We start from the raw sequence: 27742 nt of genomic DNA, 5'->3' as shown, positions 1-27742 counted from the left end.
AGGAGAGGGGAAGAAAGCATTATATTATAACAATGAACACTTGATCGATTCATTTAATTTTTTTTTTGTTTTCAACATAATTAGGAAACTTACATTCAAGAAAATCAAAATCATTCTGCAGGATGCCATGTTTCACATTTACCACATGCATCTAGATACATGGTTCAATAGTTAAATAATTTCGCAGACCGATCTATATTCGATGATTCTCAGAGGAATCTAAAAATAAAACGAACCATGACCTTCATTCATAGAACAATCGTTGGAGTATTATAAATGGACTATCTCATTCACTTTTTGGTATGATTAATTATTAATTTAATGTAAATGAAAATTAAAATTTGATTATTTAATATTATTAGAAAATAAACTAATAACATTAATGCTGTGTTAAACAATAACTCTCCCCGTTACCTAATAGGTTTCGAAGAGTAGAAATATTAAATAAGGCTTTATTATACAATGATGTAGCTAGCGAGTATGAGTAACACCTCATATCTGATACAACCGCAAACCACGCTCTCAGCAACGCCTATATCTCACTTCAAAATTATTTTCATAATACCACAGGGACACGCAATATCGATAATGTTTTACAAAGTAGGAAATTACACAGTATAACAATTATTATAGTGACTAAATGTCTATGTTTAAATATCTCATGAATCAAAAATATTTCTTCAATCGAAGACAATTTAATTTTTTAAAAAGAAATAAATAACAGACATAAATTTATCCGTCGTAAGAGATGGAATGCTACAACATATCTCCTTGAACACATTGGACTATTATAAATTAGACTACTGTAAAATTTAGCCAGATGACGATATGAGTCATATTTTATTTGATTAATTGTTTTTCAAGATCGGATAAGAGGAGCTTTAATCATGGCTTATTTTGGCCAGAATGGGTAGGCAAGATTCCTTCTAATTATTTTTGGCTTAATCATCTCTCCTTATGCTTGTAATGTCGTCATATACGTAGCTAGATTCTCCTTAAAACAGTCCGATATACCTACCTACTACCAAGCTGTTTTTAAGTATCCATTGCCTTTATAATCTGGAAGGCTCAACTGCAGAACTCTCTAGTTCCTATCCGGCCCGGAGGACCAAAAAAACTTGAGGAATAAGTATCGTGTTCTTTAATATATATATAAATGTAGACTTCTTGAGTCATAAAAGAAATAACTGTGATAATTGTTAATGAATAATTGTTATTATTATTATCTTATCATTGTTAATGAATAAGAATATATACTTTCATAATAATGATAAGGCAGATGATGTTATATTATGCGTTGCAAAATACGATGTCATAACATGATACTTTAGTTAAGAATTTTTTTTTTTAATTCTGAAAGGAGCTACTAAGTTATTTTTTTTTTATTATTATGGTAAGCCCTTATTTTATGTTTGTTTTTTGTTTTTTTAACAAGGTTCTCATTCATTCGATTCTGAACAAATTAAAATTACTGCTGAATACTCGGAGGCTTTTATTGGATCGCAAGAATGTAAAAAGAAATAATCATGAGAAAAAGTTGACCGTGGATGACATACGAGGAGAAGATGGTGCCTGCCTCAAAACTTTCGGAACATTCTCTTTCTTTAAATCATTCCTTCGATTTTGACAAAACGTTTATACTAGCTACAGTTAGTAACCATGACAAAAAGCTCATCTCTGAAAACTTTTATTTCCAATTAGAACCTTCTTCCGTCAATTTAACAACCGACAAGCACAACTTATCATTAACATATTAGCAAATAGTTAATTTATTAAAAAAGTAATTTTAATTTATTTATTTTATTTTTCCGCCCACTTTGTAACGTATTATTTCACATTTGTCGTCATCCTTTTTTTTAACTGTTGTTAAATACTCATGACACTTTGTCATCTTCCGGTACTTCATCATCCTTGTAAGATATATATATTTTTAACATATTCTAAAACCATTTGTCGTCACCGTCTCACACGCTTTCCTCTTCTGAATATTTAAAATATTTTCTACTTTTTATTTTTTACCCACTTGTGACGTTTCCTCTAAAAAAGCACTTTGTCATCTCTGTAACGTATTTTTTAATTCAAAGTCTGGCCGTCCGCGGCACAGAACCCACTTGGCGCTAAGATTTCAAGCTAACAGGTTCGTTTTATGTTTTATTCTCTTTTCTTTTCCTTTATTTTAATTTTACCTCCCCCCCCCTTCTTTTCTATTTTTTTCTCAATTTTACTTACCCACGTTATTAGTTATGATCACCATATATTATTATTGTTTTCAATTTTTTTTATTATATTCTGGCGGGTCACTGAAGAGGATCTGGGAGGGTGAATTCCGGAGAGCAAATTCGTATTGTAATTTGTATTGTAATGGGAGTGAGTGAAACATTTGTATTGGTTGTACAGACTGAAATGGATTGTAAAAGGAAACTGTAGTGGTGAAAAAAAAAATGTTGATTATATCCTATTATTGTATATCTCTTTTTTATGATTATACCATGAATATGTAATGTAAATATGTCCGATTAAGGATTGATAAGTATGCTGTGTAAGATAGCAACCTAATGTATTTAGGCAGCATATATGAATTAATATTTTGCTTCTTTATCTAATATTATGGTTATATATTTCATTTATTACATATATTTTCTTTCTCTCAATTTTATTTTATTCTTTCTATAAGTTTTAGAAATATTAAAAACTAATATTTTCATGTTTCTTTGCATTATATAACTTCATTTTTATTTTATTTCCTTAATTATGTTATTTTTTCTACTTATTCAATTACCTATGTATACATTTTATTTTCCACTTTTTCATCACTTTATTTTATTAATTATGGAATACAATTATATACTATACTGTACAATTATTTACTTTATGTCATTCTGTTTATATTTTTTTTCTGTATTCATTGGTTGTTATCTTGTTCTGTTCTTAGCCCTGATAAAGGCTAGAAATTCTGGCCGAAACGTTGGTACGATTAAATAAGTTACTTAAACTTATTGGTGTTTTATTTTGAGCACACCTCTCAACCATCTTCTCCTCGTGTAAAAAGAAATAATTCTTTGGAGTACTAAAATTAACATTTCCAAAGAACATTGAGTAAACATCGAGTGGTGAACATTTCCCATTCATAATTAACATCCAGATTAGCAATGGTTAGAAAATAAGATATTTATTTATTATCTAAGAATTTTCTTAACTTAGAAATAAGATATTTGTTTTTCTCCTCATTTTTTTTCAAAACTGAAAGAACTTTACCGGGTTTTACCAACGTTATATCTAATTTAAAAGTTTTCGTATTTTCATCTAGCATTAATAAAGCATTAGCATAACCACCCAATGTGTTTTACCACCCAACTGGACATGAAATATTTTTTAAAAAATTGCCCTTGAGAAAGGATTTGGCAAATAAATGGATATGGTTCGTGGAAGGTGACGTCCAAGCAGACAGGGAAGGCTGAGGGTACAATCAATAATAGCCAATTACGCGACCTAGAAACTAATTTCGTCGGTGATTCTCAGCTCCAAGTTGCTATTATTTCTTATACCTTGGTTCTCCATAACTACTGAAACGTTTTCCATTAAACGTCAAGGTTATACGAAGTACGCAACGAAACTTGGATAGTTAAATCTAAATCAAATTTTAGACTTGAAATACAAGCATTTTAAGTACTAATGAAATGCAAAAAAAAAAATCGACTGTTTGGGTATTTAGGTGAATTATATCATTTCCTGGTTTATGGTTAACTCTTAAAAAAAAAGCTAAAAACATTTTATTGCCTCAGTTATATTTTTATTATTTTTTATTTATGAAATTTTTACAAAAGCCTTTTGGAATATAATGTAAATTAGAGCTCCATGGAAAAACTTCCAAACAGGGTTGGTATGGAAACGTGAATGGAGAAACCTTCTAATAAAGGCACTCCTAGCTAGTCTTAATATAGCAGTTCTCTATCCCAAAAACGTCTGTTAACGTAGGGTGACCCTGGCATTAAATGGATTAAGTAAAATAAGGAGTGCGTTCTGGGGTCTCAGGTATGCCGCCACGATGACAATCTATAAAGAAATGGTCTTGCATATCTTCAGGTACCCATCCCCTGCGTGGAGCCGCAACCTCACGTAGGCACAGAAGATGAGACTGGAGACTGGCCACTATGCAGAGATTGGCTCTGCAGAGAGTCACTATGACTTACAGTGGTATGTACGTGATGGGGCATAGAGCAGTGTAGATGCTAGTCGAAGAGGTGCCCTTGGACCTCATCCTTTTAGGAGGATGTCCTTAATTATGAGTAAAGAGACAGGAGCTGGAAGCACTACCGGAGGAAATATGGAAGAGGAACAGTGAGACCCCAAATTTACATAAGAAGATGCGGCAGGAGGACTCAATAGAGTAGTGGAATAAAAGGTGAATAGCAAGTCAGAAGGGCACTACTTTGAGAAAGTTCTTCCCCATCCTCCAAGCAGGATCGAAGGCTAAGTTGGTTCTCCCAGACATAGATCATGACAGGACACGGAATGTTCCGCGAACAACTTCAATACTTCAGAAAGGGCTTGGCAACATTGGGGCCTTGATATTCCAGAACATGTGATACTAGATTGCACCGTCATAGAAGGACACCTAGCCAGACTGCCGAGAAAGACCGGTATCATTGCCTTCGCCAAGTCGGACATCCCTGTTTGATGGAAAAAATTCCCTTTAGAGAGCTCATTTAAGGAGGTGGTGGACCTCACGTGGATATCGAGCCATTGGAAGAAGAGGAAGCTGGTCCAAACTGAACCAGGCTGATGAACTGGAGGAGATAGGTACCTGGACGAATGCGGACCTAGAGGACAATTGGAGAAGACAAATTCCTAAATAGTTCCAAAAAAAAATTAATCGCGATCCCCTCCCTAACAGTAATAAAAATCGAATAATAAGAACATAAAAACAAATTGTTGATTTTGGCAGCTTGTCACTGCTGCTCAGCGCACTACTCCCCCCCCCCTGCTACCCTGCTACCGCACCCCGTAAGCTAGAAATGGCAAAAAAGGGGAATAAAAAACTTCCCCAAAAAATGTTGGAAATTTAGAAAACATAATTCCTCAGTTTCAAAAGAAAATAGGATAAGGTAGCTCAGAATTAAGTCTCCTGAATCGGTTCTAGCCGTTTACTATTGACAATTTATTATCAGTTTTATCAGCCGAGGGTTAAACTTGGCACACACAGCCTCAATAAACAGGGTAACCTTTGAATAGTATGAAAACTAGACTTCTACTCTTGTTATTATAGGTTGGTTACCTCTATATCCTTTATATTGGTTAATAACCTCCTCCCCCCCCCCCGTGGGGTAATACACAGATATTGGTGGGTAGGGAGGAGGGTAAGAAAAAAAAAAAAGGTACCAAATTTAACTTTTAGTGGGATGAAGTGTTCTTAGAATCCAATTTTCAACATTTAAATTTAAAATTCTCCTAAATACTAATTTTTAACATAACCAAAATATAAAAGCTCTAGAAGTTTTTCATAGGATATCTTAAGACCAAAAATATATGCACAAAAGAGTGCATTGATTATTCACAATGTTAAGAGAAACCAATTAAAAAAAAAAAGATAAAGAAATATGCTTCTATCACTTCTATGCTTTTATATTATTAGTAAATCAACAAGTAAAGGCTACTTTTAGAAGAAAAAAATATAACCACAATAGTAAACAATATTTACTCCTTGCAGAGGAAACTTCCACAGTATCCAGTGAAAAAACAAATTACGGTGATCCTCAATTCCAAAATTAGAATAATTATTATTAATGAGCGAGAAGAAAAAAATCTAACGACAGTAATATCAAGGTTGATCCCACTCCACTACAGATCTGATAGCTGCCTGGATTATACTGGCCATCTCTTCAGATTTTAATTTTAGTGTGACACTTCAAATTAAAAAAAAAAAATAATCTCTGATCTAAAAATCCTGTTTTGTTTGTAGGACACCAAGAACCTGACAGTCTAATCTTAAAATACTATGTAATATGTATGATAGATTAAAACACATGGAATTTTTCATAAACGAAAAAAATCTCATCAGGTAGGATTTACGCTTCTAAATTAGAACCACCCTATCTATTTACGATCTAATGAACTAAAACAATAAACACTTCATGGTCTTATGTAACGAAGACCTACTGAGCACTAGTGTTTAATAGGATGACATAGCTCCCATATACTTTTGTATGTATTTCTTTTGAATGTAATATATCTATAACGAAAAATGAACGACTACATATATTTAAAGAATACAGTTTTAAATGCTGAAATACGAGATGCAGTCGAAAAAGATACTTCAATAATCTGGTATTGTACAAAAAAAACAAAACTAAAATACACAAAATACGGTACTCAATATGAACGGTTTCACGGTAAAATTCTACAAACATTTTCTTTGAGGTTGGCCGAATTGGCCGAAACGTCAGACCTATAAAGGAATAAAAAATATTTTGAGACTAAAATGGATAAAATTTTATTTATTTAAATGGTTATGATGAGATAAAAGGATCATCGTAGGATGACCTGTACCTTTATACAAATGGATTTATTTTTTTTATTTGTGTTACTTACCAATTTCAAAAAAGTGTAAAGATTATAAAAATATAATTTAATTATGTTTAAATAAATAAACAATGTTTATTAATCATGTTTTTTAAATGATGTGGTTCTAAAATTGTGCGAAGGTTGTCCTTGAGGATGGCTGAATTGCCCGAAACGTCGGAATTAAAGGAATAAAAATTTATTTGACACTAAAATGGATAGAATTTTATTTATTTGAAAGGTTATGATGAGATCCAAGGATCATCGTAGGATGGAAAGTACCTTTTTTGGATTTTTTTTTTGCATTAATGGATTCAACGTATATCAAGGTACATTACATTATTGACTAATAATGAAGTAAAAAAAAAAAAATAACTCAAGGTCACTGAATGGTAGAAGCCGTGAAGTATTTATTTACTTTTTTCTATTGTAAATTTAATTATTACACTAGCCAGTCATGTTAATAAGTTCAACCAATAATAGAATTACCGGGCAAAAACTGCGCGGTAATGACGTTCCAATAGAATAAATATAGTAATTTCTATGAATTATTATCGGTCCATTGCGTTAATAAATCGTTCTTTAGTAATTATTCCAACAAATAACCATTTCACTGACAAAACACTTGCTTCTGAAAACAAGTAATTCATGAATATAAAACCATTAGAAGCGTTTTACTTAAAAGTTATTTTTAAACCAAAAAAATTAAAATTTCTATGAACATATGTTTTAGTAAAAATTTAAAGAATCTAACATTGTTTGATTATAACTACTATCACCGTAACAAAATTTATAAAAAAACGTTTATAATTATATTCAGTATCCAAAAATAAAATGAAACTTCAACTGAATCCCGTTCTTTAAATATATTTAAACTATTTAAAATAGTTATTGTAGGTACTCAAAAGATTGTTATTGGAGCAATGTTTTAAATATTAATATATTTAAAAAAGTCAGGCCCTTCATAATCATATTTTTTTAAAGCTCCTGACATTTTTTTTCCCCTACTGGCTTATCCTGTTGCTGACAGCTGAGAGAGGTTCAAGATCTCGTATCAACCAACACTCATTCATACGTCAACCGCTATCGATCAATTTGTTGGTATATTTAATATGTCAGATACGATGAAAATCGCTCTTCATCAAAATATAATATGAAAAACTGAAGTTAAAATGAGCCCTCGGTGGGTTTTATTTAACAAACAACAAAAATCGGATAAAAATATAGATATCTGAAAAAAGAGAAGTGGGGTAATTAAACATAATAAAGCAAAACGAATAGAACATCAACATTAATGACAAAACGATACATGGATAAATATTAATATTATATTAAAACACAATCTTCAAATTATTATATAAATATTAATGAAAATTACGAGACACAAATATGAACGGACTCAGTAGAAATAATTTTTCTTTTTTAAATTAAACATGAACAAACTTTATTTATACAAAAAAAAAATTATAAAGTACAAAAATACCTACTTATAATTATTTAGGAATCTTCAAATTATTATATAAATATTAATGAAAATTAAAGACATCAAAGAATCCTAAAAGTAAAAAAAAAAAAAAAATATATAAATATATATAACTTGATTATAGAGTAGAGATCTCTATAGACATTGATTTTAGTAGTATAGACATTGAAGTATTACAGTAGTATTGTTAATTTTCTGGGGCTTACAAGTATCAAAGCTTAAATGTCGTTCTTAATGTTCTAAGTTTTTTTTTTTATTCTTATTCTAATATTATGAGTTTTAAAAATCAACTGAAACAAAGATCCACATTATAATTATTTGTAGGTACATAGCATTTACTTTAATATATATATATATTCTGGCATCATTTACATAGTGCTTGAGTTGGTCCACGGATTTTTTTTAGTTGTAATAAGCCTTATTTTTCTGGTTATGAATCGTAGAATCACATCTTCTGAGACAGAACTTTGGAAAAATTAGGAGTTACACAACTCTCTATTGGGTATTACGAGATATTGGCGGATTACTTCCACTGATATAATTTCATTTTTAAATCACGAATTATCAATTAATTCAACTAATTTAACTTCTCAGTTCCTCTAATTAATCAGTATATTTATCAATAAATGTAATAAAATACATAAGTTTAGTATGCTGAAGTATAGGTTGGATAGGATTTAACTAATGTTTGCTTGGTTATTTCGTTTAGTAATGCATCTAAAGAAGAAAGTATAGGTCATTTAATAGATTATGAACGTGTTTCAACCTTAGTGTAAACACTGAAATTTATCATATCCACTACAAGTGGAAAAAGCTAAAAGTGAGCGCGTATAAATAGGATTTAATATTTTCGAAATACTGAGAATTAATTTATTGGATAATTTTTAGAAATTTTTTTAAAATTATAATTTAAGATAATATTCGAAGATTACATTCAATCTTAATAAATTGACACAGATGTAATGTTGCTGACCACAGCTATTTCGAAACACCAATAAACCGAATTAATTGAACAATAATAAAACGATGGCTATAATGAAGAAGGATTATTAGCCATCATTCTATCGGGGTAACAGCCCCGGATAATGGTTTTCATTGGCACAATATGTCGCTATACCAGGCAGAGAACTGAACAAGACCCCCCCATACATCAATGTAACGACCTGACAACCACAGGCGACAAAGCAGCAGTAACGGGCGAGTCCTGAGGTACAGTTGGAATAACAATCATAATAGTCTCGGTAAAAAGCTGTCGGAGCAACTACGGATATAAGGGGGCGATGGCACTGTTAGTGATTCACAACGTTGTGACACCTGCAATAATATTTACCGATATTATCAATAGCGGTTTCGAAGCAAACAAGTAGTTAATTGTTAATAAAACAAACAAATTATACCTTGGATGAAACGGAAATAGAAGCTAGTGGGAATTCCCAGAGGTTAAGGAAAGGATACCCTAATATAGCAGCATACCGGGAAGCTGCGTTACTCAGTTAAGGAACAACTGGCATAGTACGACCCTAAATATAAAGTAATACAGAATGAAATATTTTATTTATTTTTTTTTATTTTATTTATTTGTTGATATTTACAACTGTATAAAAAAATACAACCAGTAAATTTGATCATAATGACATAATGATATGATACAGGATGTAGATAAACTACCCAGTAGTAGAACTCTAAAAACAGTTTACAATATAAGGTCACGAGGCCATCTTCTTTTCAGGCGCTTCGGAGGATTGCCAGGAATGGAAAAGGAAGCACGGTTAGAAACGAGTGGGTTTGGGTGGTTAGGGAGTTTATTATGGAAGGAATAATAGAATGAAATATAGATGCATACTAATACCAATCTATTTCGTTTAATATTCAAAAGGCAAATTAGGTTAAAGAAGGATCGTTCTTAATATTTCAAAGAGAACAAGTTAACACTTTGACAGCGGGGGCTCCCTATGAAAACTTAAAGGCATAAAACCCTCTGGTCATCAACGCCTATGGCATGATAAAAGTATAAAAAAAAGATAAACCAAATAAAATTAATAAATAAATAAAAAAAAAATTTAAAAAATAATAATAAAATAAAATAAATAAAAAACATTAAAAAAAATAAAAATCGAAGAGGAGTTATAATTTATAAAGAAGGCGATGTGCTTTTAAAAATTCAAACACTAGTGTAATTTTAGCTTCTTCATCTGCGAGAGCTTATGATAAAATAAATAAAAAAAAAAAAAAATTAAAAATTAAATTTTTATTTTGTTTTCTTCCCGCTTTTTCCTGTTATTTTAATTTAAGGTAAACAATCAGCAGATACATGATTTTTTTGAGGGTTTTATAAACTGAATTACTGAATAAGGACTGAATAAAGGAAAGTTGTTGTATATCACCACATTTCCTATAAAATATTTAGATAACGTGATTCATACCCTTTTTTTTTTCCTTAATTAAATTTTTATGTATCATAAGAAATATTGTTTGTTTATTCTTGTTTAAAGGCGTAAAACCTTTTGGTCATCAACGCCTATGAACTATTTTAATTATAATGATACACAAACCGACACCACACACACATTTACTAACGTAAACTTGAAAATAAAATAAAAAATATAATAATAAAAAACGAATTAGGAGATAATAATAATAAAACATAAAATTAAAATTAAAACCAAAGAAAGGCTAATAATTTAGAAAGGATGCGATGTCCTTTTAAAAATTTAAATACCAATGTTACTTTAGCTTCCTCATCGGTGAGAGCTTCAGATAAATTTGGGGCCAGTCTTATTCTGCTTACTGTTAGTGAATAGTAAGGTACATATTCGTAGCAAGGAAACATATTCTTTAAAAATATGTTTAATCGTGAGAGTGGACTGGCAATATTGGCATGTTAGAGGTGGCAGTTTCCTATATTCTTAAGCGGGTTAGAGCAGCTTCCTCCCTGCAGCGTATATTATCATTTAATATCTGTTTCTATTTATTATTTACTTATATTTTCTATTATTATCTTACTTTGATATATTTTATATCTTTATCACATTCATAAATAATAGTCATTTTTAACCGTCAAATTTCCTAAGCCCCCTTAATGTTATTATGCATATAATATATGTTTATAATTTCATTATATACCTTGCATAGTAATCCTATTTTGTTCTTCATTTTCATTTTTCTTGACCTATAATTCACTCTTATTTCTTTAATGTCCGACTTTTATAGTGTACAATATTTTTCATTAATCTACTTTTTTATTTCCTATTAGTCCTCCTTTTCAAATTATGTCTGATACTGTTTTTTAATTTCTTGTTTATTTATACTCTCCCCTGTACGTATTTTTTTTTTAATTTGTATATAATTTTTCACATATTTTTTTAGTCCCACCTTACTTTAATTTTATTCCTTGCTATTTTATTCTCTAAGTATGTTACTTATGTTTTGTCGTTTGTATTTTTTTTTTTTTAACCCTGATGAAAAAATTTAAGTAAATTTTGACCGCTCTCGGACAATCAACTTTTTTATAAATCACAATAAACTACAAAACTAATACAACTTACGAAAATCGACTAAGTTCAAAACACAGTTCCTCATAGGTACGAAATGTATTATTGTTTAAATGTAATGTATCGGGTTTCATTTTGTTATATTCCTCTCTAGCATTTCAATAATATGGGGAGGGGGTTCGATTTCCAGTTTTAGTTAATTTTACAATATAACTCTATATAGTAATTTTTTATTATTTGTTAATATTTGCAAAATCCGTACACATGGGATAAGGGAGCGGTATAAGGAAGGCAAGATTCTCTCAAATAATTTTTATTATTATGTTTTTGAGAGATTGTAACGTTGTCGTCCAATGATTAGTATTGGTTGTAAGTAGAAGTATTTATAACAATCAGGAATGTTTTAAAGGTAAGATAAGAGAGTATTTCCCTGAAGGACGGGCTCTAGTTTTAGCTAACATTACTATGTGGCTCAATATAAGTATTTATATTAAAAAGATCACTCGCTGATAATATATGTTTATTAATGTATAATGATGTAAGATAAGATGAGCTCATCATAACATTTTGAGATTGGGTCGGAAGCAGGATTCTTTCTAACTATTTATGGTGCTATGATCTTGAGAGATTGTAACACCATCGTACATTAACCAATGCTCTTAATAAGAACCTAAATATTTGAAAAGTCAGATACGAAAGGCTTGCAGGCCTGGCAGTAGGTCTGCTCAAATTTCTAGTTTTAGATCATTTTACAATGTACCAGATAAATGTAAATTGTTTCCGAGACGCGATACATCTGAGATAAGAGGGCAGACGAGGGAGGTAAGATTCTCTCTATTTTTTTAATTATAAAAACGAACACTTTTTTGAAGATTGTTAAAAACAAAGATCCATTACAATAAACCAGTATAAATACCCCTTAAATGACATAATGTATCCCTCATCAGGTTTCTATATTGGGAGGCAAATATGAAGTTAGCTAGAAACTTTGTACTGAACTCTGAGGCGAAACCCTTAGAGTTTCGTGACACTCAACTCAAGAGATGACAGCATACGACAGAGACAAATATAACTGTTGCAATTAACATGTTCTGGTCCGGGACCCGTCATAGAGAACTGCTTCACGCTACAGTACACATTACGGATCCCGGCTTCCTCGAATTTCCTGAACGGTAAGCGATATTTAATGAGTCGTGAAATACGGGGGAGTAATCATGAATGCCATGATCCGTAATAATCCTAGATGTTACCGGATCTACTGGAATCTAGAAATGGATTCTAGTATTAATCCTCATATCAAACATGTAATTTCCTCAACAAATTAAAATGGAATAACCAAGGCTAAAAATGTATAAAGATAACAATTATACACCCATTTCAGAGAATCTTGCGTCTAAAAAAAATTATTTTGAAAAAATGTCGGTTTGCGATGACATCATCCAAATTTATAATTTTATTTTAATTCACTCAAAACGGTTTTGGATTAAATCAATAGTAAAATATCCCAGAACAGAGATATAGGTGAAGGTACTTACTATTTATCCCGTAAAGCTCCGTTTACAAGGTGAAATTTTTATGTCTGGTGGAAGAGTCACGAAAGTAGAACAATGTAGCAATGTCCTTTTTGCTAGCCGACAGATAAAGTGGTGTCAGTTGGTTAGAAAAACGGCAGATAGAGAAATGAATCATGCAGTAGTGGTAATTGTTCAATGATTATTGAGAGGCAACTCAAAATTTTATTTTTCATACTTTTGTCCGATTATTCCTTGAAGAATGATAAAGCGATTTACTCTAGTTCTTGAAAAACTTATTGAGTTAATTTTAAAAAATGATGGTAATATTTGAGTAATTTATCTGCCTTTGTTTGATAAGAAACATTCTACATTCTCTTCAATGGAAAAAATCCGAGGCCAACGACCGGCAGATTTTTCAGACCATTTAAATATTATTTTATCTTAACAATTCAAAACAACGTTCAAAGAGTGTAAAGAGAGATTCAAGGTTTGAAATATTCCGTTTAATACATTAGTGATAAACGGAATAATAAAGTTGATATTGCAGCCATTGAGACAAAATCGACATCAGTAATCCTTAGGAGAAGCCAAGTCCGGAATCACTTGAGGTTAGTCAAAAGGAACAATGTTTTGACGCATGACCACCATTGCTGTTGACAATGAGCGACAGTACAATTAACTGTTGTGTCCAGACGTTTAACGAGGACACCATTTTTGTTGAGTGAAATCCAACTAAGATAGAACAGGGCTAAATAAAAAATCATGCAATATCCATGATCAGGTCAGGTATACAGTTTCTTAACCCACATAACGTATGGAAACGCTTATCGACCAACGAAAAACCATGCTTTGCAATAACCAGGGATCTGACGAACACCTGCAAGGAACTTTTTTATTTCTGTAAAAAAAAAAAAAAAAAAAAAGTGCAAAATTCCACAGTCTATAAATGTGATTTGGGACATCACAAACGCTTTCTACGACCTGATAAATATTTTAAACTTGACAAAAAAAAAAAAAAAAATCCAGCAATACTTCCGCACCAACTCTAACAATTACCGACATGAATAGGTGAATCATTTCCTGAACAGTTCAACTCTGAGATCATTTGGAAGCAAACAGGCAATTTTTTTTATCAGATTAGCAATGGCGTGAGCTAATGAACTCAGACACGCAATCACGAGAAAACGTACCTCAACCAGTACTGAAGCGTCTGCAAAGTAGAAGAAAAAGTATTTCCTTCTAACTATACCTTTAATAATTAAAACGGATCCTGGATTTTTTTTTTAATATTAAATAAATCAAAAGTTAGAAGATTTTTGTTGTTGTTGTTGATTATTGCTTAAAGGCGTAAAACCCTGTGGTCATCAACGCCTATGGCATGATAAAAGTAAAAATAAATTGAAATAAATGAAAAATAAAAAATTAATAAATATTTTTTTTAAAAATAAATAAATAAAAAAAATCAAAGAGGATTTATAATTAATAAATAAGGCGATGTGCTTTTAAAAATTTAAATACTAATGTAATTTTAGCTTCCTCATTAGTGAGAGCTTTTGATAAATTTGGGGTCAGTCCTATCCTGTTTATTATTGGTAAATAGTAAGTACATTCTTCAAAAATAAGTCTAATCGTGAGAATGGACTGACAATATTTCCACGTTCGAGGTGGCAGTTTTCTGATTAGGTGAGAGTGCGTGACCTATTCTCAACCGGGTTAGAGCAACTTCCTCCCTACGGCTGTTGCGGTAGGATGTTGACCATGGTTTTACAGACCGTTTTATTTCTTTTAATTTAATCGGAGAGCTTTCATCAAGAGAAGATTTTTTTCTCTCTTGTATAACTATCAAGTAAATTTATTACAATCAAACGCCATTTTAGAAACATCTGCAAAAGTTACCATATATGAATTAATCATTACGGTGTAAACAGTGAATAAGGCAAACCTGAGCGATGATAGCTAATGATAATGAGCGACAATCATTAGGGTATTGAAAGTAGAGGTTAAGATTTGTATGTACTCTTACAGCTTAGTTTCGATATAAAGTTTGATATTTTTTTTAGATGTCTGCTGTAAAAAGACGGATTATAAGTTCTCCTAGACCTAAGAGTTTTTCCCATCCACTCATAAAATCAGAGAGAAAGAGGTTGGTCGGGCAACATTTTTTCATCTAGATAATAACCTTTATAATGTCAATTTTAATTTCACTGCATAATAACATGAAGAATGATTTCTATAAGGCTATTCCTAACTCATCTGAAGTTTCTCTTTGTAACAAAAATCGAATATTTTCGAGCGTGATTTACTCTTGGCATTGAACGCCTAGGGTGCCTAGTGGCCCTATTAGGAAAATCGAATCGTACTGCTGTATAGAGCCCATTATGCAATGTGAGGATTGATAGATTCGCAGAACGTACTGTGAGCTCACTGACCGCAACCTCAACCAATTTTCAACTAGTATCTAGAATAGGAATTCCTAATCTTTAGCTCCACAATAACATCAACAAATGATCAACGGACTGAGACCAACGTATATAAGTGAGAACAGAGCCTTCTCTCTATCAAGAATACTGAAATCCCGAAAAATCTCCGTAAATCTGAAACTAAGGGAATGCAATGTCATGATAAAGCTAGCTCTCATATACTGGAATCTAACAGGAGTCCTAGAAAGCAGAATCGAAGGCTTTTGAAAGAGAAGTCCTCAGAACAATTACAGGAGCGATCTGGGATCAGAATATTAACACGTGGAAGAGAACTAGCAGTGAACTGCATGCAGACTGGTCAGTCAATATCTCATAATATGAAGGCAGGGAGGTTAAGATGGTCGGGATATGTGGATCGAAGAAATCCATCAGGACGCTCAACACAACGATGAATGCCAGTATAGAAGGCAAGAGACCACGTATGAGGCCAAAAATCAGATGAATAAACAGAATCAACAAAGATGCGAAAAAAATGCATGCAGCTAACTGGAAAGCAGTACCGCAGAACAGGCATGGAGAAGGCTGGATCGGATGGCCTACAAACGAAAAAGAATACACTGTCAAGATATACACATGAATACCAGCAAGCCTCCTAAAAAGTTGTCGATTATGAAAGCTGGCACAGGTTGCAAATTTAATTTATAGAACTCTTACCCCTATCGAACAGATCCGCTACCTTGGACTACATTTGGACAAACGATTAACCTGGAATCCTCACACCAGACTGAAAAGACAGGAAACTGCACGTCGATTTCGATTATTACAGCACTTACTAGACAAACGGTCTAAACTTCCAACACATTACAAAATACTGATCTACATGACTGTAATAAGGCCAATCTGGACATATGGAGTTGAGCTTTGGGGCTCCACTAAACCTTCGAATTCCTCTCGTATTCAATCCTTACAATCCAAAATCCTTCGTAAAATCCTCAATGCTTCTTACTTTGTCACAAATAAAATCATACATAAAGACCTTAATGTTCCCTATGTAACCGATCTAGCCCGAACCAGATATCACTCCTTCCATTATAAACTCTCTAACCACTCAAAACCCCTAGTTTCTAATCTTGCATCCTCTTCAATTCCTGACAATCCTCCGAGGCGCCTGAAAAGAAGATGGCTACGAGACCAGTTAATCTAAATTGTCATTAGAGTGCTACCAATGGTTAGTTTCTCTACACGCCTGTAACACTCCAATTTAACTTAGATCATATTTACTAAATGTATTATAATGTACAGTTCTAAATAGCAATAAATAAATATTTTTAAAAAAATTTATAGAACTGTTCTATATTGCAAATTATAAATTTACCAATGATTAACACTATTTTATGAATTATTATTCTTAAAAATGTAGGCGTAAAGTTTAGATCGGTTTATCTGACAATCTTTTTCAAATTATCCCATTGTATACAATATACTCATGGAAACCCGGAACAGAAGTCTAGACACAATCGATCGTTGAGGCTTATAAATTAATAATTCCGCCAAATGGAAAAGGACAGGTTCATAATTCAACACGTTCGATGAATCCAACTTTAGAACTAAAACAATTCAGTAAAATTCTCAGTAAGCCTATCTGTATAATAATAAGCTTGATTGAGTACTTAGGTACGTGGTGCTTGGGTGACTGCAATCTTTGCCATGATAACTTCATACCCATAGAAGCAATATCGCCATAATCAATTACAGATTAACTCTGTTAGTAGATCATTTTGCATTTAATGAAAACGAAAAAATAATTTTACTTTGGAACATAAGTCCCCTAAGAATAAATACATGGTTCACACATTATGATTATTTTTCTGGCAAGCATTTAAAAGTTAGAAGTTAATGAACATGAAATTAAATTAAGATCTTGGTTTACTCCTATTTATAAAGGAAATTAATATGTGCCTATTTATATTGCTCACATTGATGCGGAGGTTTGGTCATGTTGTAAATAAAGGAATAAGTGTTGTTTAAAGGAAAGGATGGATGAGGACTGACGAATGGATATAGGAAGAGAATTCCAGAATGCGTCAGCACGTATGACGAAGGATTGGCTGAAGGATGCCATATATAAATCAATCGGTAGTGGAATTGTTTACTGAATGGATAAATGAGCGAGGAGTAAGGAAATCACGGATATAGGTAGGTTATTTGATTTTAAGAACACCGAGTATGTATTGTCTTCGGGAGGCTGGATAGAGCCACTTCAACTCGGTATACCAACGGGAGACATGAGAGCGCCTGGGAAACCCGGAGATAAATCTTACGAAGCAATTCATGAGTCTCTTCAGAGTCAACTCCAGACCTGAAGATATCCCTCCGTAGACTAAGGAACCGTACTCGGAGTGGGGGAAACGAGAGGGGACACAAGTAGCTGACGGGTGTTCTGAGGAATCCCTCATCCCTTTAAGATCCCACATTTAATATGCTTAACTAATTAAGGTAACAAGGATTACTACTTTCCAGTCAATTTATTTTTATGCAGCTACTGTTTTTTGCAATCCCATTATTTTCACTGAAATGAAAATATATTATGTTTTGCATAATGCATATTATGGTTTTCAGTGATTAAAACCGTCATCAAGATGATTATCCACACTTGTATGGTTACAAATATCTACCATTAGTGATTTGATTTTGTTTACAAAAAATAAACGCGAAATTTAAGAAATTTTATTATTTAATAAAAAATAAATTAAAATATAAACTCACCAAGTAGAAGTGATCTTTAAAAAAGATACATACCTGAAAACAAAAGAAAATATTAGCTATAAAAAATAACTGATGAGAATAAACATGTTATGTGTTTACCTTTATTTTTTTCTAAATATGATATATATCAGCTAAGATTTGCCTAACCAGTTACTACTAGTAAATATTCGGAAATCGAATATTTATAATAACACCGCCAATTCATAATAATCTTAGAAATATATAAAACCTACTTTTAGCAAAAGATTAATTCAATTAGGATTAATAAATTAATCAAATTAGAATAGTTTATCAAGACCACAAAGAAACTTATAATAAAAAAAAAAACTCATAAATTCGTTTGTACAAGTTTACCATGAATCTGTGCACTATGTTAAATCAATTCAGGTTTGAAACTTATATCAACGGCAGTTAAAATAAATAAAGAAAAACTTGAAGATTTATTTAAAAAATTAAATCAATAAATATTTTTATATTGTTATATCATGAACTTAAAATAACTGGTGTGACCACTTACACTTATTTCCTTGGAAGTTAGAGACACTTTCCTTATATTACCCCAATATTTTTTTTTTTTAATTCGCTTTCAAATGAGTACTTGAAAAGTGCAAGGACAAGTATGGTTTTTTTATTATAATAAGAAAAAGTTTCCATGGCAATCAGTGCAAAATAATTTTAAAAACATGGATATAATTATACGTTTTATGGTTCCTGATACTCTCGTCCAATTTAGATTTAATTGTGTAAGAAAATTTAATTATATTTTCCTAAATATGCATAATTATTTTTTTAGTTATAAATAAAATATGTTTTCTTTTAACTTAATACCTTTTTCCTTTAATTTGTTTTTCACTGTGCTCCGGGATTCAAGCTCTTTATATATAAAAATGTCTTATATAGCTTATATATAAAAGACATTTAAAGGAGAAAATTTTATGCAAGTTTCATCACAATCGTTGTAGCTGTCTGTAGCCTAGTACAAAACAAAAAAGAAAAACATGTTTTGTTATATTTTGAACTCGGATAACTCAAATCAGTTGAAAACTGTGCATCTAATATTTTACCCGTACACAATTATTTCCTTACCTAGTACCGGTAAGTAAAAATAATTAAACTAAATTAAATTAAATCTGTACCGCTACAACCCATGAAGGGTCAGGGGTTCAGTACTTTGTAAAGAAGTACTGTTACTAGACCAACGGTTGTGCAAGGAGGTGATTTGGTCAGTATCACGCTCGACCGCCAGATTTTTACCCAATTTAAGAGGCTGGGTGGACCCCAGAAGGTCTCCAGAACCCACAGGAGTTGACTCACGACTACAGTGTAACAGAAAACAATTTTTCAGATTCAAACTCGGGTCCTTGGAGTTAGTAAGCTCACCCCGTGGCCACCGCGCTCCCAAGTAAAGGAATACATAATTAAAATAAACCAGGAGAGAAATGCTAATTTAAATATATTAGGTAGCTACAATACACAGCATAGGTTTTATTAGATAAAATATAAACACAAACATAAGGTAATTAAAAAAGACAGTATATTTATTAACAGAATATTTACATCAGTGTTGTTTTCTTAAAAGTAAATTATATTACTATTGGAAGAAGATAGTTTACCGTATGAAGAAGACTGTAGGAAGATAGTCCGGGTGGCGGTCAATAAAGGTATGAAAATAGTAAAAGAAAACAATTTATTGTTAATCAACGTTTCACCCCACTTTGAAGGGCATCGTCAGGGCTATCAGATTGAAACAAAGATGACAACATACGATTGCTACGCTACACGTGACGAGAACGACTACGATGAGAAGATGTCATATCTGTTTCAATCTGATAGCCCTGACGAAGTCCTGAAAAGTGGGGCAAAACGTCGATTAACAATAAATAGTATTCTTTTACTATTATGATACCTTTATTGACTGCCATCTTCCAACAATTTAAGTTATATTGGTTCATTTGTCAATTTGTTCCATTCTTAATAGAATCTTCATTATCCTCTCTATTCTAGTCGCGTGTATCGCGTATTATCCAAGTAAACACATTGTGATTTATTGAAAGAAGATAGTTGACCGTATGAAGTAGATTTCGGATGCCCGTCAATAAAGATATCAAAATAATAATAATAATAATAATAAAGGCTTAACGAACTCGAAGGTTTAATGCCGATACCACCAAACGTTCTCTGCATACACCCTTCCAGTGATGCCCCTCCAAACCCAATTCCACTAAATCTGTTTTAACACAATCCTCCCATCTACGTTTCGGTCTATCCCTCGGATGTTTCTCCCTTGGTTCAGTGTTTATTATCATTTTAGGGATCCGCTCGTTACTAAGCCCTACAACCTTACATGGCCATCTTATACGCCGCAATGCTATAACTTGAATTATATTTACGGGGTGTAGGTCCCTTAATTCAGCGTTGTGTAATCTTCTAAATTCTCCCGTTAATGCATCATTTTTTGGTCCAAATATTTTGCGTAATACTTATATCAAAATAGTAAAAGAAAACTATTTATTCCGTACCAATGTTTCGGACCACTTTGCAGGGCTTGCAGGGCTGTCAGATTGAAAAAGAGATGACAACTGTGTAGTTTACTTTTACTATTTCGACAACTTAATTGACCGCCACTCGGACTATCTTCCTACAAAAATATTTCTTGTTAACCACCGGTTTGCTCCATTTTGCAGGGCTGTCAGATTGAAATAGTTTTTTTTCTATTTTGATTGGTATTTCAAGTACGTATATAATCCAACAAAGCTAGGAAGGACGAGTAAAGCTATAGTTATCGAATTTATTCTATCCCCTCCCTTTATTATTATTATTGGCCCGATAGACCTAGAAGGTCCAAGGCCTCGCGCAAAGTACTTTGGTGATACATCGCGCGTTTCATGACGTGATTTTCATAGGGTGGGTTCGTCGTTTCCACGCCTATTTTATGTGAGTACTATCCATTGGCTAACGGGCCTCACAAATCCCCAAGGGGAGGCTATGAGTGAGTATTGTATAATTATATGCTTGAAAAAATCCCGGATATGGCCGGAGACTTGAACACGCAACCTTTGGGTTGGCAGACAGGCGCGTTACCACACTGCTACCGTCACCCCATTTCCTCCCTTTACGCAATAAAATATACATTTCACTAATGTCCGAAAACAAGCTAAATTATCGCCAGCTTATAACTAATTTCCGAAAAATGAACATTATCTTATCTGTCAACATATTTACAATTCAATTTGATAATAAATATTTTTTATTTCATACGATTGACAGCTCTAACAACAATAGTGCACATGAGAAGCCGTACGACTGCTACGCTACACGTGACGAGAGCGACTACAAGGAGTCTACAAGGACACTGTCTCCAGGAAGTGTAAGAACAGCAAACATGTAACCGTTGTCTATTCAGAGACAGTTTTGTAATTCTCACCGGTTCCTATGAATAGCAGAGCGACGCGTTACAAGGCTGCAACGGTAAAGTTTACAAGCATCATCATATTGTCTCTTTATGGGTGGTAATATCCTTTGTAAAGAGGTTATGTAACGATAGAGGAGTATAACTTACTTAACTCAAGTATTATGAAATTAAATACCTAAACGGTAAGCACTAGTTGAAGTAACTATAAATAAACAAATTCACTCACAGTTGGGTTCTAAATACTAAATTACTAATTATTTTTAAAATGTATATATACTTTTTACTAATGTATGGAATATATAGTAAGGGAAAGTGTAAACTTGAAAAGAAAAAACGATATGTCTGGGACGTGAGAGCTAAGTTTTTTTAAGTGGAAGTGCTACTGTGTAAAATCGATTTTTCACATTTTTCCTAAATTCTAACAATTATAATAGAAAAAAAATATATAGCCTATGAAGCTTTCACTTTAATCTTTATAAGGATTATCTTAAGTACAGTAAAGTAAAACTCAAATTAACACATTATGCAGTCAACAAAAAAAAACATTCTTCTACTAAGCTCCAAGCGTAACTAAGAAATCTTCAAAAATATTAAAGAGACTACGACAGAACTAAATGATATTCTAAAGAGAACAATCTAAAAGATTCTTCCATAAAAGAAGAAAGCAGAAGGATCCTATTTCTTCGTCCATACCAAAGAAATGGGGAGGTAGAGAAATGACAAAATAAATAGACGCTACTTTTTAAGCAATCAACATCGACAAAATATGTGTCGGATTTAAGTAATCCGATCTTTACCATTCTTTTTTGGATTTATATAAAGTCGGGGCCGGGGGTCTCATTTTCTGATGCCCCCTTTCCGTGGACACCGGAAGGCTCCGAAGACGCTGCGACTGCAATGCCGCTCCAGCCTATGCACTATGCAAGCTAGGACCTGACCTACCCCTACCATCACGCCAGGGTCCAGGACACTCTGGCCAGCCACGGAGATACGAAGACTCTTTTCAGACACCACGGCGAGGATACATGGTTTTCACCATTTCGCCCACAGCACACCTAGACGAAGGAAGCAGCTAGGGCACGTCACCGCGGCGGCGAAGACGTCACCAGATAAGCACATTCCATTAGTCTAGGAGACCCCACTCTTCTAATTTATTTATTGAAAATTAAATTAAAAACCTAATACACTAACATCATCTGCCCCTCCAGGGATTAATACTCTTATAAATAGAAGGAAATATATGCATGTTAATTAGCGGAAAGTCTCACAATTCCAGCCCCCCTTTTCCACACATTAATTCTAATCCTAAAATTACACTCGGGACACCTGCAGTATTATGCAATATTTTAAAATATTGACTTATACCATCCAAGATAGTCCCTTTATCTTACTCCAAAAATTTTTGAAAAACAATGTTTGAGGAGAAGAATCAGTTCAATTTCAAATATTCTTGTTCATATAAAACTCTTAACTTGTTTCAATCATTAACTGAATTATACTATTTTTTTTTATCCATCCTAGAATTACTAATAAGAGTCAAAAAAGAGATTTAAAATAACACGTGTGTGAGTATCCAATTTGTATAGCCATGTGTGAATAGACGTACTCAATATCATAGCTGTCACGATAGACCTGACAAAAAATAAGAATGGTATTCTCTCCCTCTCTAACAAGTCTTTTTTTATTATAATATAAGGCAATCCACAGCAATGGTGAAGTTTGCCTATGCATACTGACTGATCTTCAAACTTGAAAACGTTCTTAATATTATTATTAACTATACCAGTATACCACCTGGGCCCTATTTCATAATAGTATTAATTTATAGTACAAGTAAAGAAACAACGTGTTATTTACACTAACACTTATTTTTTCATAATTGGGAGGACTATTAGTGATATTACAGGAGTTAAAAAGTAAAAGTTACTACTGTAAAAATCAGTGTAATTGTATTAAGTTAAATCGACAAGACTAATAGTATTAGTTGGTACTTTATTATGAAACAGGACCATCGTATGACAGCAATATTTAATTTTTAAAAAATACATATAATTAAAATAAAAAATTCTTGTATGAAAAGACGTAAATTATGGCAGACTCAGCAAGAATGTGTTAAACACAGATTATGGACAGGTGAAAGTAACCAAAACATTTTAATACCTAGGAGAGATAATTTTTAGCAACGGTTCGGATAGAGCATCCATAAAAGAAAGAATAGCCAAACTGGAAAGATTTCCTCACGTCTACAAGAAAAATTTGTCCTCCAATGCAAAAATAAGACATTACAGTACTGGCTGTGGGCTCTACTCACTTCTCCCTGGGTAGGAGAGAATAAGCTACACCAGCAAGGCCTCAGTAGAAGGATAAGATTTATTTTGTAGCAAGAGCAAGCTGTGTGCACACAGCTATGTAATGTTTGTCATATGCAGCAATGAGTTGTACCCACTGCTGCGAACACCCTTTATGGGGCAATAGGCAGGGTAGGGTGATAAATAAAATAGACAGTACAGTGGTAATGCTAGCGATACTGTATGGTATGGAAACATACCTTCCGAGCCTGGAGAGAGTTCTGAAGACTAAGAGGGAAATTCATGGATCCAAAATAACGCAAGAAGAATATAATAGGAGAAACTTCAATGAGCAAATATATAGGAATTTAGTCATCAGAACCAGGAGACTGAGATTTTAGGGACACATGGTCAGAATGAAAAATGAGAGACTAAACAAAAAAATGTTCATAAAATTCTAAAGCTGTGAAAGTATATGGGGATATGTAAAACAAGTGAAAGAGGAACTAGGTAGACTAAAAATAACGGATAAAGACTGCTTGGATAGAATAAACTAAAAGAGGTTGGGGTTTTAGTGGGAAAGAAAGAGAGAAGAGGGAGAAGATGAGCTGAGGAAGAGCGGGAGGAACAGTCCAGGAGAATGAAAGGGTCCAGATTAGAAGAAAGGAGGAAGGTATGAGGATGAATCAGAAATGATATTCGCGTGGTCCTAGCTGGCCGGTTCGTGAAAAAATAAACAAAAATAATAGATTATAATTAGAATTATTGAGCTAATAAAAAAGTTTGTTTAATAAATTCTTATATATTTGTTTTCTTTAAGTAATTAAATATTTTAGGAATGTAAAGGCTACTGTCGTTTAGTAAAGTCACCAAATGATATGGGAGTTCGGCATCAAGCAAATACCTGTAGTCTTTCAATGTGTGTTCAACAGTTAGGAGCATGTTACACTCTTTACACGTTGGTCTTAGTGTTTTTGACAGCAGCAAGTATTCTTGGGTCAGTCGAGTGTGTCCAATTCGTAGTACTATTTCTTGTCGTCTCCATTTTTGGATTGTTGACATCCATGTAAGTACTGTATATTTAATCTCTCTTAATTTGTTTTCTTTTGTGTTGGTCTAAGTTACTACTTATTTAATATTCGTGTTGTCATCAGAGCAGATAGTTGTGGGGGCAACCTGTCTGATAGCGGGTTCAACGATCAATTTTTTGCCACTTGGTCAGCTTTACAATTACCCGGGATGTCTTTGTGCCCTGGTATCCAGATGAAAAAACAGCAAATAGTCAAATTTAACATGAAAATTAGTGGAAATATTAGTACTCAGATTGGATGTGTTTTTCAATGGTGACAATATACTCATTGGGTGTGTGAAGAGTAGGATGTTGAATTTGTTTGTTCCTTAATAAGCCTCACGTAACTTCAGGTAAATTGCTGGCGGTTCTGCAGTAAATGAATTTTTTTGGACTATGAAGTCATCTATCATTGCTACTGCTCCGACGACACTATCACTTTTATCCTTTTAATGTGGATTGGAAAATACAGGTAACTGACAGAGACGGAGATACCCAAGAAAGCAAAAAAGAAACAATGTAAGGAAATGAGGCAGTACTTTAAAGCCGATATTAATAACAGGAAGGGACGGAAGAAAGATTGCTAACAACATTATTCCACGGGGAGAAATTCTGTAAAGCAATTAAGCAGATTTTCTCCACTTTCCAGCTATATCATGCACGTAATGGCAGTTAACATTTTCTCCGCTCTTTCCCTTTTACTTCAGAAAAGCGCGCTCTTATTCCATTGAGACTCCCTTATAGTTTACCTAAGGTAGGTGCTATCTGAAACCTCCGCAATAATTATCATTGGCGGGACAAACTCCTACTTATAGACACAAACCTAATTAGATAAAGGTTTCATAATTATTATTTTTAAAAACAATTATAATTGTAAGATAATCACATATCTAAAACACTCAGACTAGATTTTAATAAAACAGTTTATTGGATTTCGTTACTTTTCCTGATGATGTATTTGGAATCAGTATATTAAGAAATTTCCTTTGTAATTGCAACATATATTTAATTTTTTTAAATTATTTCTATTTGAGCTTAAATAAATTTTTAATCTAAGAGTAAATGTCATACAAAAATAACAAGTTTACGACAGAAAACCAAAAGAACGTAATTCCTTGTTCATTTGAACCGAAAAGTTTTTATTTACTTTATAAAAATTTACAACTCTATTAAATAAAAAATACATCTAATAAATATGATCAAAGGTTCATTGCAGTGGCATGATACAGTCTTGGTCTTAGGAGTGGTGATTTAATGCAGACTAACACGATGTTCAACTTTTTTTTTTTATTTATCCATAAAACTGTATACATATAATTTTTTTCGTACCCTCCTATGGAAAAATATTAAATAAGAAATACAAATATAAAATATATACAAAAGTCCTTAGCCCATCTTTCAACCTGAGGTATTCTAAGGGGTTTTCTGTATACATACAATGTTCAACATGGAAATGTAGAAGAAAACAAAATGATAATATATTAAGATGGATTAATCCATCGGTACCTACTCATTCAGTTTTTTAAACTTATAAAACTCACTGAACTCGAAATGCAGGGTATGGTATATTGAAGTATATTATATTGTTATCAAATCACTAACTAAAAATACATAAATCCTGTAAAATACAAGTTTCTAAAAATATTTTTATTTTTATTTTAATCTAAGGATAAAATTAAATCAATAAAATAATTATCATTTTTTTTTTAATAATAATTGAACCGCTTCATTATGATCTCCCATATTTTACATTTTTTTTAGCACTCTTATTTATTTTTAAATGCATATTTTCGATGAAAGAAGGATATTAAAATTACTTGGGTTTAAGATCTTTTCCAAGCAGCCCTGATGAAGACTTGAAATTCGGGTCGTTGGTATTAATGAATACATTTTTACTAATTTGTGTTCTTCACTGACCGTAAATTATCTTCTTCTCATGGATATTAAAATATTGTTTTCCTAATAGGTATGAGAACACAATATTATATAGATATACTTATGTCTACCATTGACCTAAAAAAAAATTATAAGGAACAACATTACAATTTGAAAAATAAATAGTGTAATTAGCAATAATCAATATATTTAAAAATGAGAGTCAATCTAAAAATCTCTTGAATACAAACGATAGCATTTCTACTTTGAAACAGAAACGACCTACATTTGATTCCAAGCCCCTGGAAATCTTCCAGATGAGAGGATTACCAGGGTCCAGATAAAAGGGAAACAGTAGCGTGACCAGCCCCTGTTCTCTGCTAATGCCGGTCGTCTATCCTATCTCTGAGGAAGAACCTCTTCTTAACCGGCAGTACGTGGTCGACCTCTCACCTCCACTTTCCAATGTAGCTCTAGCTATTTGGATCAGGACTTCAATGCGCAATTCATATAACGAGGAATCGTCAAAGGAACAATAAAATATACTATCTGTTTTGTATTTGTGTATTACTAGATACCCTAGTGGCCTTCACACGGTTACTATATACATTATATTTGCTATCAACAATCAATAATGTAGAGGTTTAGTCTTGTGTAAAAAGAACAGCCCTAACGATTTAAATTCATTATAATTAATTCACAAAATTACAACTAAAATAATATGTTAAAGAAGACATAATTAAAAAAATATCAAAATTATAGGGTCCCAAAATGTTAATTTTTTAATCCTTGATTAAGGCTCACTATACAATATATATAAATATAGAAGAAAAGAAAAAAAATATATATGTATATGGAGAGAGAGA

The 27742-nt window shown here is 32.4% G+C and overlaps 1 protein-coding gene across 2 annotated transcripts in view; it reads right to left on the bottom strand.

The window, feature by feature from the left end:
- The window catches only part of LOC106691205 (attractin-like protein 1), an 86700-nt gene that overhangs the window by 9510 nt on the left and 49448 nt on the right, over positions 1-27742 (bottom strand). The window contains exon 3 of one of the 2 annotated variants that reach the window (XM_014436910.3): positions 18214-18265. The exons of the other annotated variant lie outside the window; for it this stretch is intronic. Coding sequence (XP_014292396.2) covers positions 18229-18265 — 37 coding nt within the window. The 3' untranslated portion in view covers positions 18214-18228. Of the gene's footprint in view, positions 1-18213; positions 18266-27742 lie in introns of those variants that run through there. 2 annotated transcript variants of the gene reach the window in all.

Source organism: Halyomorpha halys, unplaced genomic scaffold (assembly GCF_000696795.3).
Source record: "Halyomorpha halys isolate HHAL.00 unplaced genomic scaffold, Hhal_1.1 Scaffold2155.1, whole genome shotgun sequence".
Lineage (NCBI taxonomy): Eukaryota > Metazoa > Arthropoda > Insecta > Hemiptera > Pentatomidae > Halyomorpha > Halyomorpha halys.
The sequence above is the reverse complement of the archived record's forward strand: the minus strand, read 5'-3'. Positions and strand labels throughout refer to the sequence as shown.